Source organism: Triplophysa dalaica, chromosome 21 (genome assembly GCF_015846415.1).
Source record: "Triplophysa dalaica isolate WHDGS20190420 chromosome 21, ASM1584641v1, whole genome shotgun sequence".
In the NCBI taxonomy this organism is placed as follows: Eukaryota; Metazoa; Chordata; class Actinopteri; order Cypriniformes; family Nemacheilidae; genus Triplophysa; species Triplophysa dalaica.
Window position 1 is genome coordinate 16,823,641 of NC_079562.1, and position 13,966 is coordinate 16,837,606.

At 36.7% G+C, this 13,966-nt stretch overlaps 1 protein-coding gene across 1 annotated transcript in view; it reads left to right on the plus strand.

Annotated features, from left to right (window-relative positions):
- iars1 (isoleucyl-tRNA synthetase 1) overlaps positions 1–13,966 on the plus strand; it is a 54,934-nt gene that overhangs the window by 3,504 nt on the left and 37,464 nt on the right. Inside the window, exons 5-11 of the mRNA XM_056734563.1 lie at positions 3,742–3,824; positions 4,368–4,485; positions 4,569–4,716; positions 7,886–7,973; positions 10,208–10,268; positions 10,456–10,551; positions 11,518–11,640. Coding sequence (XP_056590541.1) covers positions 3,742–3,824; positions 4,368–4,485; positions 4,569–4,716; positions 7,886–7,973; positions 10,208–10,268; positions 10,456–10,551; positions 11,518–11,640 — 717 coding nt within the window. The remainder of the gene's footprint in view (positions 1–3,741; positions 3,825–4,367; positions 4,486–4,568; positions 4,717–7,885; positions 7,974–10,207; positions 10,269–10,455; positions 10,552–11,517; positions 11,641–13,966) is intronic.

The following is a 13,966-nucleotide window of genomic DNA, read 5'->3' on the forward strand; positions in this document are numbered from 1 at the left end:
TCTAGTTCATTATGTTCACCCTTTTTCCAATATTCAGAAAGGAATAACAGTTCATAACACATTTACAGTTGTTATCCTTGAGAAATGAGCCTTGGTTTGTATCATTATCAGTTTCACTTTTAGTCGCTCTTGGACTAAGTGGTATAATCAAACTGTTTAGTATTAAGCTTTAACATGTATCTTAAAGTTTATTACCATTCAGCAGTGTTACGGGTTTTAAAGGACAGTTGTCATAAAAAAAACACTGAATTGTTTTGTGTGACATCATTAAAATTGTTTAAAATGCACAACAACACATATTAACAATAAACACATTGATGCACTATTTTATACAATTTAAATGCTAAAAATCCTCGTAGATCTTTGAAATCCATAATTCTTTAGGAGTTTATACATATAAGAATTGGTAATTTCTTATATTTCTCAGTCCCAATTCCAAGTATGGCGACCTGTAAGGTTTCTCGTAGAGGGGGTAGCCAGTTATGGAAGCTGGATCTTTTTAAAATCTTCTACCAAAGTCAAGACATATTTGGGTTTGTCTTTCTGCAAGTGTAAAAAAGCCTAAGGTACGCATTGCTTTTGAATATTCTGAGTATCTTTGACCAAGTATAATTCTACAGGCCCGTCTCTGCACACGCTCCAACCTTCTATCTTGATTTACTGTCAATGAACTATGGCAGACAGTAACTGCATACTCCAAGGCTGGTCGCACATAACCTGTATAAATGGAAACCATTTCAGGATCTTGAAGACCAAGTCTTTGCAATTGATGAAGGGCAAAGAGCTTCCTGTTGGCTGCAGTCAGCCATATGGTCTACTTGACTGTCCCATTTTAAATTACTTTGAATAAAGACAACCAAGACTTCCAAGGTCTTGTGATCGATGGTGAAAGTTGGCCAAGCTGGTGTAAGTCTCAAATTCCATGTCCAGGAGGGCTTGTACTGCCACCGTATTGTCCACAGCCTAAAAAGCTTTAGCAAAGTCTGTTGTAATTACTGTACACACTGAGCTCAGAACATCGCTGGCTTTGTACGTATAATCCATTAAACTGACGTAACTATGAGTTGAAGAATGATGTTTTCGACTGCCAAACTACAGTCCAATGTGCAGCTATCTGCTCACAAATCTTTGAAAGCTGAGCTGTTTATGAGATTGTTCTCAATTCCTCAATGTTTGGAGGATAAATCAGTTACTTGGGATAGGGATTACAATAGCCATTGCCTAGGGACAACCCCTCCTCGAATGAACTATTAATGATGTCACAAAGAGGGGTCCTAATTTCACATGCAAACTCCTTCAGTGTTTTTGCTGGGATCATGTCAGGGTCTGGAGATTTGTTACAGTTTATATAAGACAGTCTGGTAAACACATCCTACACTGATATAGCATGGGAAATGACGGTAGGCAAGAAGGTAAGACTGAGCAATTTAGATGTGGAAGAAGTAAGGACCCATTACCTCTTGTTTCATACACTGAGGAGGATCTAGTTGTATATTCAGACTTCAAAGGACGCAATTATGGTCACTAAATCCAATGGGAGGTTGAATCATAGGTTTCAGATATACCGATTTTATGTTGGTGATAATCATGTCAAGAATCACATTCCCTCTAGTATTATTCTTAACCACATGGCAGAGTTCATCATGAAGCACATGTCATGGGTTCTCGGATGATTAAAGTCTCCTAGAATGACAAGGCCGAGGTCTGGGTATGTAGTCAGTAACCATTCAGATGAAGATATTAAGTACTCTATGAGTTCATCCTGATGTGGTGACTAAGGTGGTGAATACACTACACACACAGCAATGGCAGATATATGCCGTGGGAGCTTTACTGGTCTCACTTTCACCCACAGACATTCAAGATGGTCAGGAACTTTAATTGGAGTCCAAGATATATCCGATTCAATACATCGTTGGCCTTTTGGGGAGTAAACCACGGCTCCGAGATTACAGCCACATCCACTTGATTTTTTATCAAAACAGACTGAAACCTCTCAATTTTGTTTATCAAGGATCTAAGATTTAATAGCATAGCATAATAAGATGGCCTGAAATGTTCTGTCTTGACTTGACTTGTATTAGGTTTGATTGCTGTCTGCTTTCCTAAATCTAAGCAGTTGGGGTCGAAAAAACTCTTCTGCGGGGTACCTGTAAACCCGATCCATATCTTCCATTATTAAAAACAAGCTGAATTCTGTGTCATCCTTTCTTTCTTTGGGATCTTTCTCAGCTAGGCACTCAGTGGGGTAGGTTGATCAGTTCTCTTTAGCAGATCCACAGAGTACTTGCAGTCTCCTTCCATGTCCACTATATAAAAAAGATAACCTCACACTCTCTCAGGAACGTTAGTTAAACTAAATACTCCAACAATATCAAATGGATGGTTATTCCAGTAAGAGATTTTATCAGATTTTAACGCCAATGTCTACACACAAAAAGAACACAGAAAGGACATGAGGCAGACATCTTAGGCGCCACCTAGAGGTGTACAATAATGGTGTCGGTGCACCATTTGTGGGGTGGTATGCTAGTAGTCTGAAGGTTTTGCACTTATCACCGCTTTCTTTGGCAAAGGACCTTCCAAGGGGCCACATGACTGACAGTAAAGCAACCAATCACGTTTCGTTTTGAGCTGCGTTTTGATGATTTCGAACGAGCTGAAGTGTTTCCAGAAAAGTGTGTCTTAGGCATCAGACGTTTAGCCAACGGTCCATGGCCGTGACGTCTAGACTAGTGAGACTAGTGTGGTAGTACCTTTTTCTGAGATATTAGTGAAGAATTGTGATTTGGTGGCTTCTGTGATTTTAAACTGACTTAGAAAATTGCTTAGACTCATATTGCAGAAAGGACCAGAAATGTATCTAGAGAACAGAACAAGAACAGAGTCTTGAGGTTGGCTAATTGTGACTTTGCTTGGTAAGTGACCTTGCTGAATATCCTAGAAATGTGTGTAAAACCTCTCGCCATCTTATCAAAGCAAACACAAAGCAATGCCTGGCCAGCCACACACACTATAACGGCATAATAGCAGGTTTTCCCAAGGCAAGCAACGCTCTTATTTGTTACCAGATGTTTGTGTTGTTAATGTTTCAGTACTGAATCAATTAGGCTTTCAAGATGTTGTTTGACTTTTATAACAAAATTTGTGTTGTAAATAGAGTTCTGAGTGACTCTATGAGGAAATCACTCTCTGACTGCATCATCTGTTAGTGATGTCTATCCTGATGTTTCAGACACATTTGTTCTGATCCCTGTCGACTGTTAGCTGAGTCATGCGGGTATTATTAGAAGTAAATCTCAGGACAGTATTATGGTGGCAGTCTGTGCCTGCAGTACAGCGGGCATCTGTGTTTTGCTCCAGGGCACAATAGTGGAAGGAGTCAGAGTATCATCTCAGTAACCTTCCAATGTCATAGATGTCAGATTGTGTTACCGTCTAAAGATTTCGACTTGTCTACCACCTTTCTTTTTGCTCAAAGGGACTGTTTACAAAAATATTTGAATTCTGACATCGTTTAAACTTGATTGGGTCTTTTAAACCCTTATTGTTGTTCTTTGTGGAAAACACTAAAAGAAATCTTGAAGAACAGTCTGTATGAACTACGAACCATGTCTGTTAGAAAGATGGAAAGTCATCATATAGTTTAAAACTGACAGGATTGAGAATTATCTGAAACCGTCTAGTGAACATCTTAAACACACTTTAATCTTTTTGGTTTCTGTTGTTTGCACACATCAGACATCGGTGAGGAGAATGGGCCGTTGGATTGACTTCAAGAATGACTATAAGACTCTGTACCCCTGGTTCATGGAGACAGTCTGGTAAGTTCTATCACAGTCCTGTTTTATATTCACATTATATCACCTGAAACAGATATGAATGCTCAGTCATTGTGTCTACTGAACGCACAATAAAAAAACATGATATAGAGAATGTGAAGCTGATCACCATCTTGGGAGATATATACTCCACTGCTATTATTGTTTTGATATGTACCATTACTTGTTTTGTTTGATATGGAGAAATCGAAAGTGAAAGAACCAGGGGAATTTCCTGAACGACTAATACTATTGCAGTTTTTAACGCAGCAAGACCGACCTGCCGTAGTTATATTTCCTGATCAAAATAGAAAAACAAAACACTGCATTGAACGCACTAGAAGCCATCCTTCCAAGATTGTGCAACATTCAATGTGGCACCTTCACATTCTCTATTTGAAAATGAATAAAAACAGAGTTATCTGTTTTTGCAAATGAACTTTTCATATGTTTTCATACTGTATGGTTATGCATTTTTGAAAACGTTATTAGTAAATAACCTGAATAAATGACATGACAAAATATTGATCAAATATTGTGTTTTAGGTGGGTTTTTAAGCAGCTGTATGATAAAGGGATGGTGTACAGAGGGGTGAAGGTGATGCCCTACTCCACCGCCTGCAACACGCCTCTCTCTAACTTTGAGGCTAATCAGAACTACAAGGTCAGAGCTTTTACATACTGCTCAAGTGAAAATTGTTCTAACTTTTTTTACAGATTTCTTAAATGTTATAAATTGATCAACAGGACGTTCAGGATCCGTCTGTGATAGTGAACTTCCCTCTGCTGGAGGATGAGAAGGTGAGCTTTATCGCATGGACCACCACACCATGGACTCTGCCCAGCAACATGGCTCTCTGTGTCAACCCTGACTTCATCTACGTCAAGGTCAAAGGTAAAGACCAACAAATTATTATTGTATGGTCAATACACAGTTTCATCATAACTGAATAGTCCAAAGATGGGTAATAAAATTTACTCACTCTTATGCCATTTCAAACCTTTCTTTCTTCCGCAGAACACAAAAAAAGATATTTTGAAGAATGTTGTTAACTGGCACCCGCTGACTTGCATTGGTTTTGTGTTCATAAAATTGAAGTGAATGGGGTCCAGTGCTGTTTGGTTGCAAACTTTCTTCAGAATATCTTCTTTTGTGTTCTGCGGAAGAAAGCAAGTGAGACGGGTTTCAAATGACAAGAGGACGAGTAAATCATGACAGACTTTTCGGGTAAACCACCACTCTAACTGCTGGAAATGACAGTATTTTTTGTTTTGTGTATATAACTTCACTTTTAGAAAGAAAAAATACGGAAGAGATGAACAGAGCCACTTCTAATCCTCTTTCTTTAATCAGATACTGATCTTAAACATTTTCTTCAGTAGTTTTAACAATTTTCTCATAAAAATCTGAAAATCATGTGGTGTAAATTTGCAATAGCATTAAGCAGAGTCGTTTAGGAAAATCCCCTTTTTTTTTCACTTTCGATTTCTCCATATATATAAAACAAAACAACTAATGGTACATATCAAAACAATAATAGCAGTGGAGTATTAACCTCCAAAGATGGTGGCACCTCTGCAACATGCAACAAAGACCGTGACATCGGCTTCAAATTCTCTGTATTGCTATACATTTTTGGTTGCATTGTTAATAATTCAAATGTATTGCACTACATTACACATTTTTTTGCTTTCTTTTTGGTTTTCTTATTTTTATGACGATGTTAAATGTGGCTTATTTGATGCTAGTGTTGGGTTCTGTTGTCTAAAGGCGTGCTGTCAGATATCAGTAGCAATAACTATTTAAGCGTATTAGCATAAATATCCTGATCATTAAAATAAAATCCTTTAATATATTTTTACTCTATGGGTGTCATGACAGTATATAGTGCCGTTGTGGGACTGCAGTGTTTTATTCTTGGGTTTCGCTATGATAAATTCAATGCGATTTGAATGTAGAATACGCTACTAAAGGGGTCACAGAGTACATAAGTTGTCCTGCGACTCCACTTCAGCGCTGAATATGTGGGTTGACGAGAAATTTCAAATCGGGTCACTTAAAAAGAGCCTAGTGTAAAAATAGCTCTTTGTGGTCTTTTGTGAACATGCGTAGCTTTGGATCTCCTCTAAAGATCCCTGAGTAAAAGCTTGACCCAGTTTGTCCTCAGGACGAAGTGTCCTGCAGTGGCTGACAGGGGGCGCTGTGAAGCCGCTCACGTCTCCATCGCCAGCTTCTGCTGCATGAGAGAGACGCGCAGAATACCAATGCAGCATCGGTACCTCAACATTTCCTCCCCATCATTTCCTAGCGTGCCTTTGGGGAAGTGCCATCTTTTAATGATGTATTGGCTCTCTCCTGTATATCTCTGCTGTTTAAGCTTTGCTTGCTATTTAACAGACCATATAAATGTCAGTTTTTATGTATATGGAGAGTGGTAGTTTAGTTTACGATGGACTGTATTAAGTCATTAGTTCTGAGGCTTACAACTGAGTTAACGAATTTATTTCCTATATAATGAAATAACAAATATTGTCATTAGATTCTGTATATTTCAGAATCCATCATGCATGATCTGCAGTGTGAATGCAGTTTTTCTTTATGACCTAATCCTGCGTGTGTAAAGAGGCTTTTGTGGCCGAGTCTTTACATTGACACTTTGCTTTGATAAATACTGTCACTCATGGGTGAACTTCTCCATACAGAGAATGCAAATTACTTTTGTTAAATATCCTGTCTGGGTATGATGTATTAAAAAACCAACTGTAAAGAGGTTTGCTGATAAACAGCTGCTGTGCTTTGGGATGGCTGTAGGTAGGTGGATAAATGGATGGCTGAATGCATGTGTAGATCGATGGGTTCATATATGTGTAAGTAGATGGATGTGTAGGTAGTACGAGAGAGAGGGAGATTGATTCCTGCACTGTTTTTCAGCGACACTGGTTCTGAATCTCCACAACCACTGACTGTCATCCAAACACAATGCTCCACTAATTGAAAACAGGAATACACTAACATTATAGACTATATTAAAATTTGTATATATTTATATATATGTTTTCTTTTTTCATTCGTTTTTTCAAAATCATATTTTTATTATGTTAACATGTTTTTATTGTGTTAGTAGCTGTATTTTTGTTATTATGGCTTAAATCAAAACAAACCAACTGCTGTTTGATTGATGTTGATTTCATTTTTTATCTCAATTATCTCACAATCTCTTAAACTCTTCATATATATACATTATATATGTGACCCTGGATCACAGAACCAGTGTTGAGTAGCACAGGAACATTTTTACTAATCGCCAAAAATACATTGTATGGGTCAAAATATTTTTTTTATTTTATGCCAATAATCACTAGGATATTAAGTTAAGATCATGTTACATGAAGATATTCTGTACATTTTCTACCCTCAATATATAAAAACTTTATTTTTGTGAGTGGATGACCTGCTACAGTACCTCTGATTAACAACTTCAAAGGCAATTTTCTCAATATTTAGATTTTTTTGCACCCTCAGATTCCAGAGTAAACGGCTGTATATCTGCCAGATATTGTCATATCCTAACAAACCATATGTCAGAAGAAAGCTTGTTTATGCAGCTTTCAGGTGATGTACAAATCTCAATTTCGGAAAATTTACCCAAAAAGACTGGTTTTGTCATCCAGGGTCATATAGCCCGGTATAAATGCATGCTTTAATAAATGAATGACACATTTTGTTGTGTTGTACTTAATAGGTAACAATAACTACTTTATAGGGTTACAATACGGTTGCATGTGTTGTTAACATTAGTAATTGTTAGTGCATTAAACAGTTACAACCTTTTAATTTTGATCACCAATTAGTAAGTAGTGAAGATAATATGAACTAACATGAGGATACTGTAGCATTGTTCATTGTTAGTTCATGTTAGCTAGTGCATTCATTACTGTTAACAAATCATTTATAGTTGAGCAAATACATATATTGAATGAAAGAACAGGCTGCTGAGGGCATAAATAAACGAAGAATTGCTTTAAAGTTAGAATTGTTCAATAGTTTCCTCTTTGTGATACAGATAACAGTTCAGAAAAGATCTACATCATGATGGAGGCCAGGCTGATCGCTCTCTTCAAATCTGACAGTGAATACACCATCCTGGACAGGTGAGTTTGATGCACATGGCGTGTACAGATTGTGGGTGAATGCTGTGCAAACACAAACACGCTTTTCAAAGCGTCTCATTAAATCTCAGGCTGTTCAGTGTTTAGTGAAGTATAAAACTTCTGTTTGTTTATTATTGATGGAGGCTACTGACTGTTTTATTTATTTTGAAGCATTGATTAAAGCAGAGACAGCAGTGATGTTAATGTAAATGTGAGGAATTAGAATTTTTTACAAGCTTTCCACTAAGATTTTGAAAAACTCTGGAGCTTGATGACTATTAACATATTTGTGATGTCATCACATAGTTTTAATACTGCGTTCAAGACTCGGAAGTGGGATATTTCCCACCAGAAACCCGAAAGTAACGTCTGGATTTACTAACATTAAAAGTATTTAGAAACATTAATTTGACTAATGATTAAGTAGCATTTCAACATTACAAATATCTTTTAACATTAAAAGAGCAACGTGCCATGAATTATTTCTGGGTTGAAGTGGGAATTATCGAATTTCCGAGAGCGCATGAAGCCATTAAAACTTGCAACTTCAGATCCGTTTCGATATTACTCTCTGAACATTCATGCCCAATAAAGCCGTTGTCATTTACATATTTTTTATTTCAGTTGTCAGTTCTGCTTTATAAGTTAGACACATCTTCTGATAAAATTACCACACACACCTTAAAGAGCTAAAGTCAGGGCATTAGCATTTGCCGTTACACTTTTTTTGGCAAAAAGGTTTAAGGCTTTCTAGTGTCTATGGGTTTTCTCTGCTGTCTGCAGCTCACTCACAGATGTGTTTCCTGCACCAGGATGAATATAGCGGAAACACTGGTTTTATATGGCAGGTGTAGAAAAGAAAGTCCCCCCTGGTCTTCATCCATGAAATGTTTCTGTGTCCTGAAGTTATTCATTAGTGTTGTGTTAGTGCTGGAGTTGTCTTTGGCTTTATTTGGCTTTGTTGGGAGGGTTGTGAGAGAGGTCTGCTGTGCAGCGGGTAGATAACACTGTGCTGAAGTATTTTGGGATTAAACCCTGACCTCCTCCTATTGATGAAGATCTCTCTGTATCTGTGATTAATGTTCCTCGACTCTTCTGCAAGAGATACTGCGACTGCAATGACAGACTTCTTGTGTGATAGTTTAAGCTATTTTAAGGAAACATTCGATTAAAATATGTGGGATTTCATGTTATGTAGTGCTGTCTGACAACGTGTTTACACCGGACACGGCACCCGCTATAGATGCTGGGCTCTCCAATGCTTTAGTTTGTTCAGACGTCTGTTGAGTTATCAACTTTTCGGTATTGCACCAGGCACTGTCAGTCATAATCATTGCAAGCACCTAACAAGTCAAACAGGTTTATTTGAATAAACGGTAATAAACGGATATGACATTTTTGTGGGCGTTCCCAGTAATGCTCATCCACACCTGCTGATTAACATGTAATTTGAATGACTTTGAAAACGAAAATGACATAAAATGAAAATCAAACTTTACATTTTATTTTAAATTGTGTCAGTATTATTGCATGATCATTAATAAAAAGATTTGTAAAAATGTTTTGCAATTTCTTTTTCGCATTTGCCTTTTCATTTTCATATTGGCAGTCTTGCCCCAAGATTTGGGTGAAAATGAAATCTCAAATCACCAATTGCATTTTCTTTTTCAATTTGACAAACGCATTGTCAGTGTGAAAATGAAAATAAACTAATTTCATTTTTTTATTTATTTTGTGATGTAAAGTGAAATTGTTAATCTGCTTTTCATTTTCATTGTTTAATTAATAAATTTAAATTTGGCAGGATTTACCTTCCGTAGTAAAACAGGGAAAGTGTATGATATTTAATTTTTGCTCAGTAAAACAAAAACTTAAATGCATTTCAATTAAATGGAAAACTTTTTTTTAACAACAACAATTTAAAACAGTATTACACTTATTGTTTTAATGCTTTAAACCTTTTTCATCTTTGACCCGTATATAAACATTATAAAATACGTAAACATTGTAAAAGTATTTTTTTTATTGCTGGTCATTTCTAACCCATTCACAAAGATGTTTTCACTATGTTCGCCATTCGTTTTTGTTTTTTATTAAAAAAAAAAAAAAAAAACTTATTCCTGATTTGTTGTTTGTATTTATCAGATCATTTAAACCCTTGTAAGCTATGATGTTTTATAAAGATAAGAGATCAGGTTCCTTCTCTGATGTATGATGTTTGTTTTTTCCAATAGATTTCCTGGCAAGACCCTGAAGGGCATGAAATACAAACCTCTCTTTGAGTACTTCATTAAGGTAAACACTGTAATGCCGTCGTTCACTTGAATCACAAATCTGTTCAAAACATAGTTCAGACCCAAATCTTTGTTTTAAATCCTTGTCTTATAGTCTCAGTTAACATGTGACCTACAAAAAGACTTCTTATATAAAAGCTTCACATGTAATATTTATTAGTTGTTTGTTTATTTTCTCTCTTGTTCAGTGTAAAGAGAATGGAGCGTTCTGTGTGGTGTTGGATAACTATGTGCGTGATGATGATGGTACAGGAGTCGTACATCAGGCCCCGTACTTCGGAGCTGTAAGTTACGCATTTAAATCTCACTTATCCATTATTATTTTTACATTCTTTTTTGTATAATCGTACGCACATTCTTTTCAGAAAGTTTCTGATTCTAAATATCAAAATGTAATCGTGCTTTTTAGCGCAAGTAATGCCCCCTCACCAATAATTGAGATGCATTGTAAATAGTTTTTTACAATCACATGATGACTCATGTAAGTTAATTTCCAATAAATATTATGAAGACTACGAAGCAGTCTAAGCATGAATATGTCCTTGAACAGTATCAGTCATATAAGAAAATGTGAGGGTCACCTGAAGCAGTGAAGTGAATTATTAAAAAGAGTCACAAGGAGAAAGCTTTTGGTGAAAAACCAATATCACTTTTCATCTGTTTGCCTGAAGGCTTGCGAGAAGCTCAGACAATTCCACGATCTGCTGTGACCAAACTGAACTTTGCTCTTCATTTCCACATAACGTTTGAAGCAGACCGGCATCACATCTCCTTAGCAGCAGAGATGGCAGAATTCACAAAGATGGACAGAAACATTTTATATCCTTAAAATCCTCACAATTTAGAGTTTCTACAAGTGCTTGCATGTTGGATGTTTAAAAATTACAGGAGAACATCTCCCAGAACAGTAGCAATTGAGTTTTTAACCAAAACACTGTTGAAAACAGTGATTCACAACAATAAGCTTATAATAATGATATATAAGAGCTGCCGGGTATTTTATAGCAAACGCCAGTGTGATGTAATTTGACTCAGAATATGAGTCAAATAATATCTCATCTTTTTCTTATATGCTCATACAAATGTTCTTTTTCTGGTATCTCTTGTTTGCACATTTCTAGTGAATCCAGAGAAGACACACACACACATTGCCCCGTGGCTGTCCTGTCTTTATTTTCCTAGAATTTGAAATCTCTCAGGTAAATCCCTGATGACTGAGGTGTTGTTCGGATGTGTTTCTCTGTTCACAGGATGATTACCGTGTCTGCATGGAGTACAACATCATCCAGAGGGACTCTGCTCCTGTTTGCCCTGTGGACGCGTCTGGTGTGTTCACTACTGAGGTCACTCACTTTGCTGGTCAATATGTCAAGGTATGGATGCTGTCCTCTTCTAGAAGTATACAAAAAATAAATCATTTACTCACCCTCTTATCATTTCAAACCTGTTTGACTTTCTTTTTCTGCAGAACACGAAAGAAGATCTTTTGAAATTGTTGGTAAAAGAAAACTTTTGGTCCCTTTGAGTTCTATTGTTTGGACATAAGACCAATACAAATCAATGGGGACAAACTTTTTTACTTTACCAACATTCTTCAAAATATCTTCTTTTGTGTTTGCTCTATAGACTGCGAATAGCAGATGTGGAATACCAACCAAAATGTAAATCTGTGTCCCAAATGAAATACTATACACTCAACAGTAGCGTTTTGATTCCAAAAAACTCGGAATCGAACACCCCTACTTGTGCATCTCTGAATATCATAAGTTTATCATTTCCTCTTACACAGTACACTTCTATTACATTTATTCATTTGGCAGACGCTTTTATCCAACTTACAAGTAGGAGAGTATATAAACATTTTGTCAACACACTAAACAGTACCGTTAGTTTATGGTACTAGGAGGATTAAAGCTGGGGTAAGCAAAGGAGAGAATGAACAACAAGATTTATTTTATTTTATTTTGATCATGTTATTCTCAAGCAAATGGAAATGATTATAGGAAAAGTAATACTGAGCGGCGGTTTGTTCACCTCTTTCAAGTAAACTGTATTACTAAGTTTCAGAAGAATCAGTAAAAAACATACAGCCCTCGGAAAGTGATTTTCATTTCTCAAGCGAGACATTCAGAAGCTTGTGTTGAGGTGGAATGAGGTGACAGGAACGCTGATATCAGGAGTTTAGTCCAGCGGGTGAGATTTAATGGAGGAACACGGCGCCGTTTCCTGACACTAACTTCCATCACAGGTCTGCTGTCGTCTTACATTTCACTTGGTTTCCCTTCCCCTAAACGCTCATTACGCCATCTCACAGCGGTAACTCATCTCAGAGGAAACAGACTGCCACCTGTGTCTGTAAAAAAGGAGCCCGTAGTTACTGTCCCAGTGACAGTTCCGACATCATTTCGTACATTTACTGTGTAAATATTTCAAATGAAAATTTGTTGTAGCTAAAAGTGTTTTTTCATTTAAAGAGATAATGTAGTTCACCCGAAAACGAAAAATCTGTCATCTTCTCACCCTCATGTCATTTCCAACCTGTATGAGTTTCTTTATTCCGGAGAACGCAAAAGAAGATATTTTGAAGTATGTTGTTAACTGGCACCCTTTGACATGCATTGGTTTTGTGTCCATACAATAGAAGTGAATGGGGACCAGTGCTGTTTGGCTACCAGCTTTGTAAAAAAGATCTTATTTTGTGTTCTGCGGAAGAGAGAAAGTTATACAGGTTGGAAATGACAAAAAGGTGAGAAAATGATGAAAGATTTAGAACTGAACTACCACTTTGAGGTTTGACTTCCCCTTAAACTGGTCAAAACCTTTTTTTTCCGAAGAACATGTATTTCAACGTTGTTTGAATATTTATTTTAAGTAGTCATTTTGATCTAATAATTTTACGTGGTCATTTTTATTTATTTATTTTACGTAGTCATTTTTATATTTTAATTTACGTTGTCAATTTTATCTAATTATTTCACGTAGTTCTTTTTGTATAATTATTTTACGTATTCTTTTTTATTGAATTATTTAAAGTAGTCATTTGTATCTAATTATTTCACATAGTTGTTTTTATCTAATTATTTTACGTAGTACCCAAGGAGCGATGTAATAATTTTACATCATTTTCATAACTACAAGCTTTGCATATTCAAGTGATTCAGAGATCATGTTTTCACTTGATGGTGAATAGACGCTAATGATGAACAGAAGTGGCGTCTGCCGGATGAGGTAACCATAGCAACAGCACCCTGCTTGAGTGGCAGGGCCAAAGTGTAATTCGCACTCTCTGTTTCAAAACCTCATCCAGACAACATTTCCAAACATAAAGGATGCATAGTTTCAACCACTATCCCAGAATTCCTCATTTAGGCCAACATCTAAGTAGCATTTGCATTTATGGATGGGACAATCCCAGAATGCACCGGAAGACCATTTTTATTAATTTCTACTGTACAAATTGGGATGAATATGATGAGGAATTGCTGGCACTTGTCAGAGCCCTGGTTACAGTGTTTCCTAGCAGGACCACAGATGCCCTTCAGACTTTCAGGTAAAAGTGATAGTTCACCCCCAAATTCTGTCATCAGTTAACCGCCCTCTTGTCATTACAAACCTGTATGACTTTCTTTCCTCCGCAGAACACAAAAGAAGATTTTTTTAAGAATGTTGTTGACGGAACAGCGATGGCAGCCATTCACT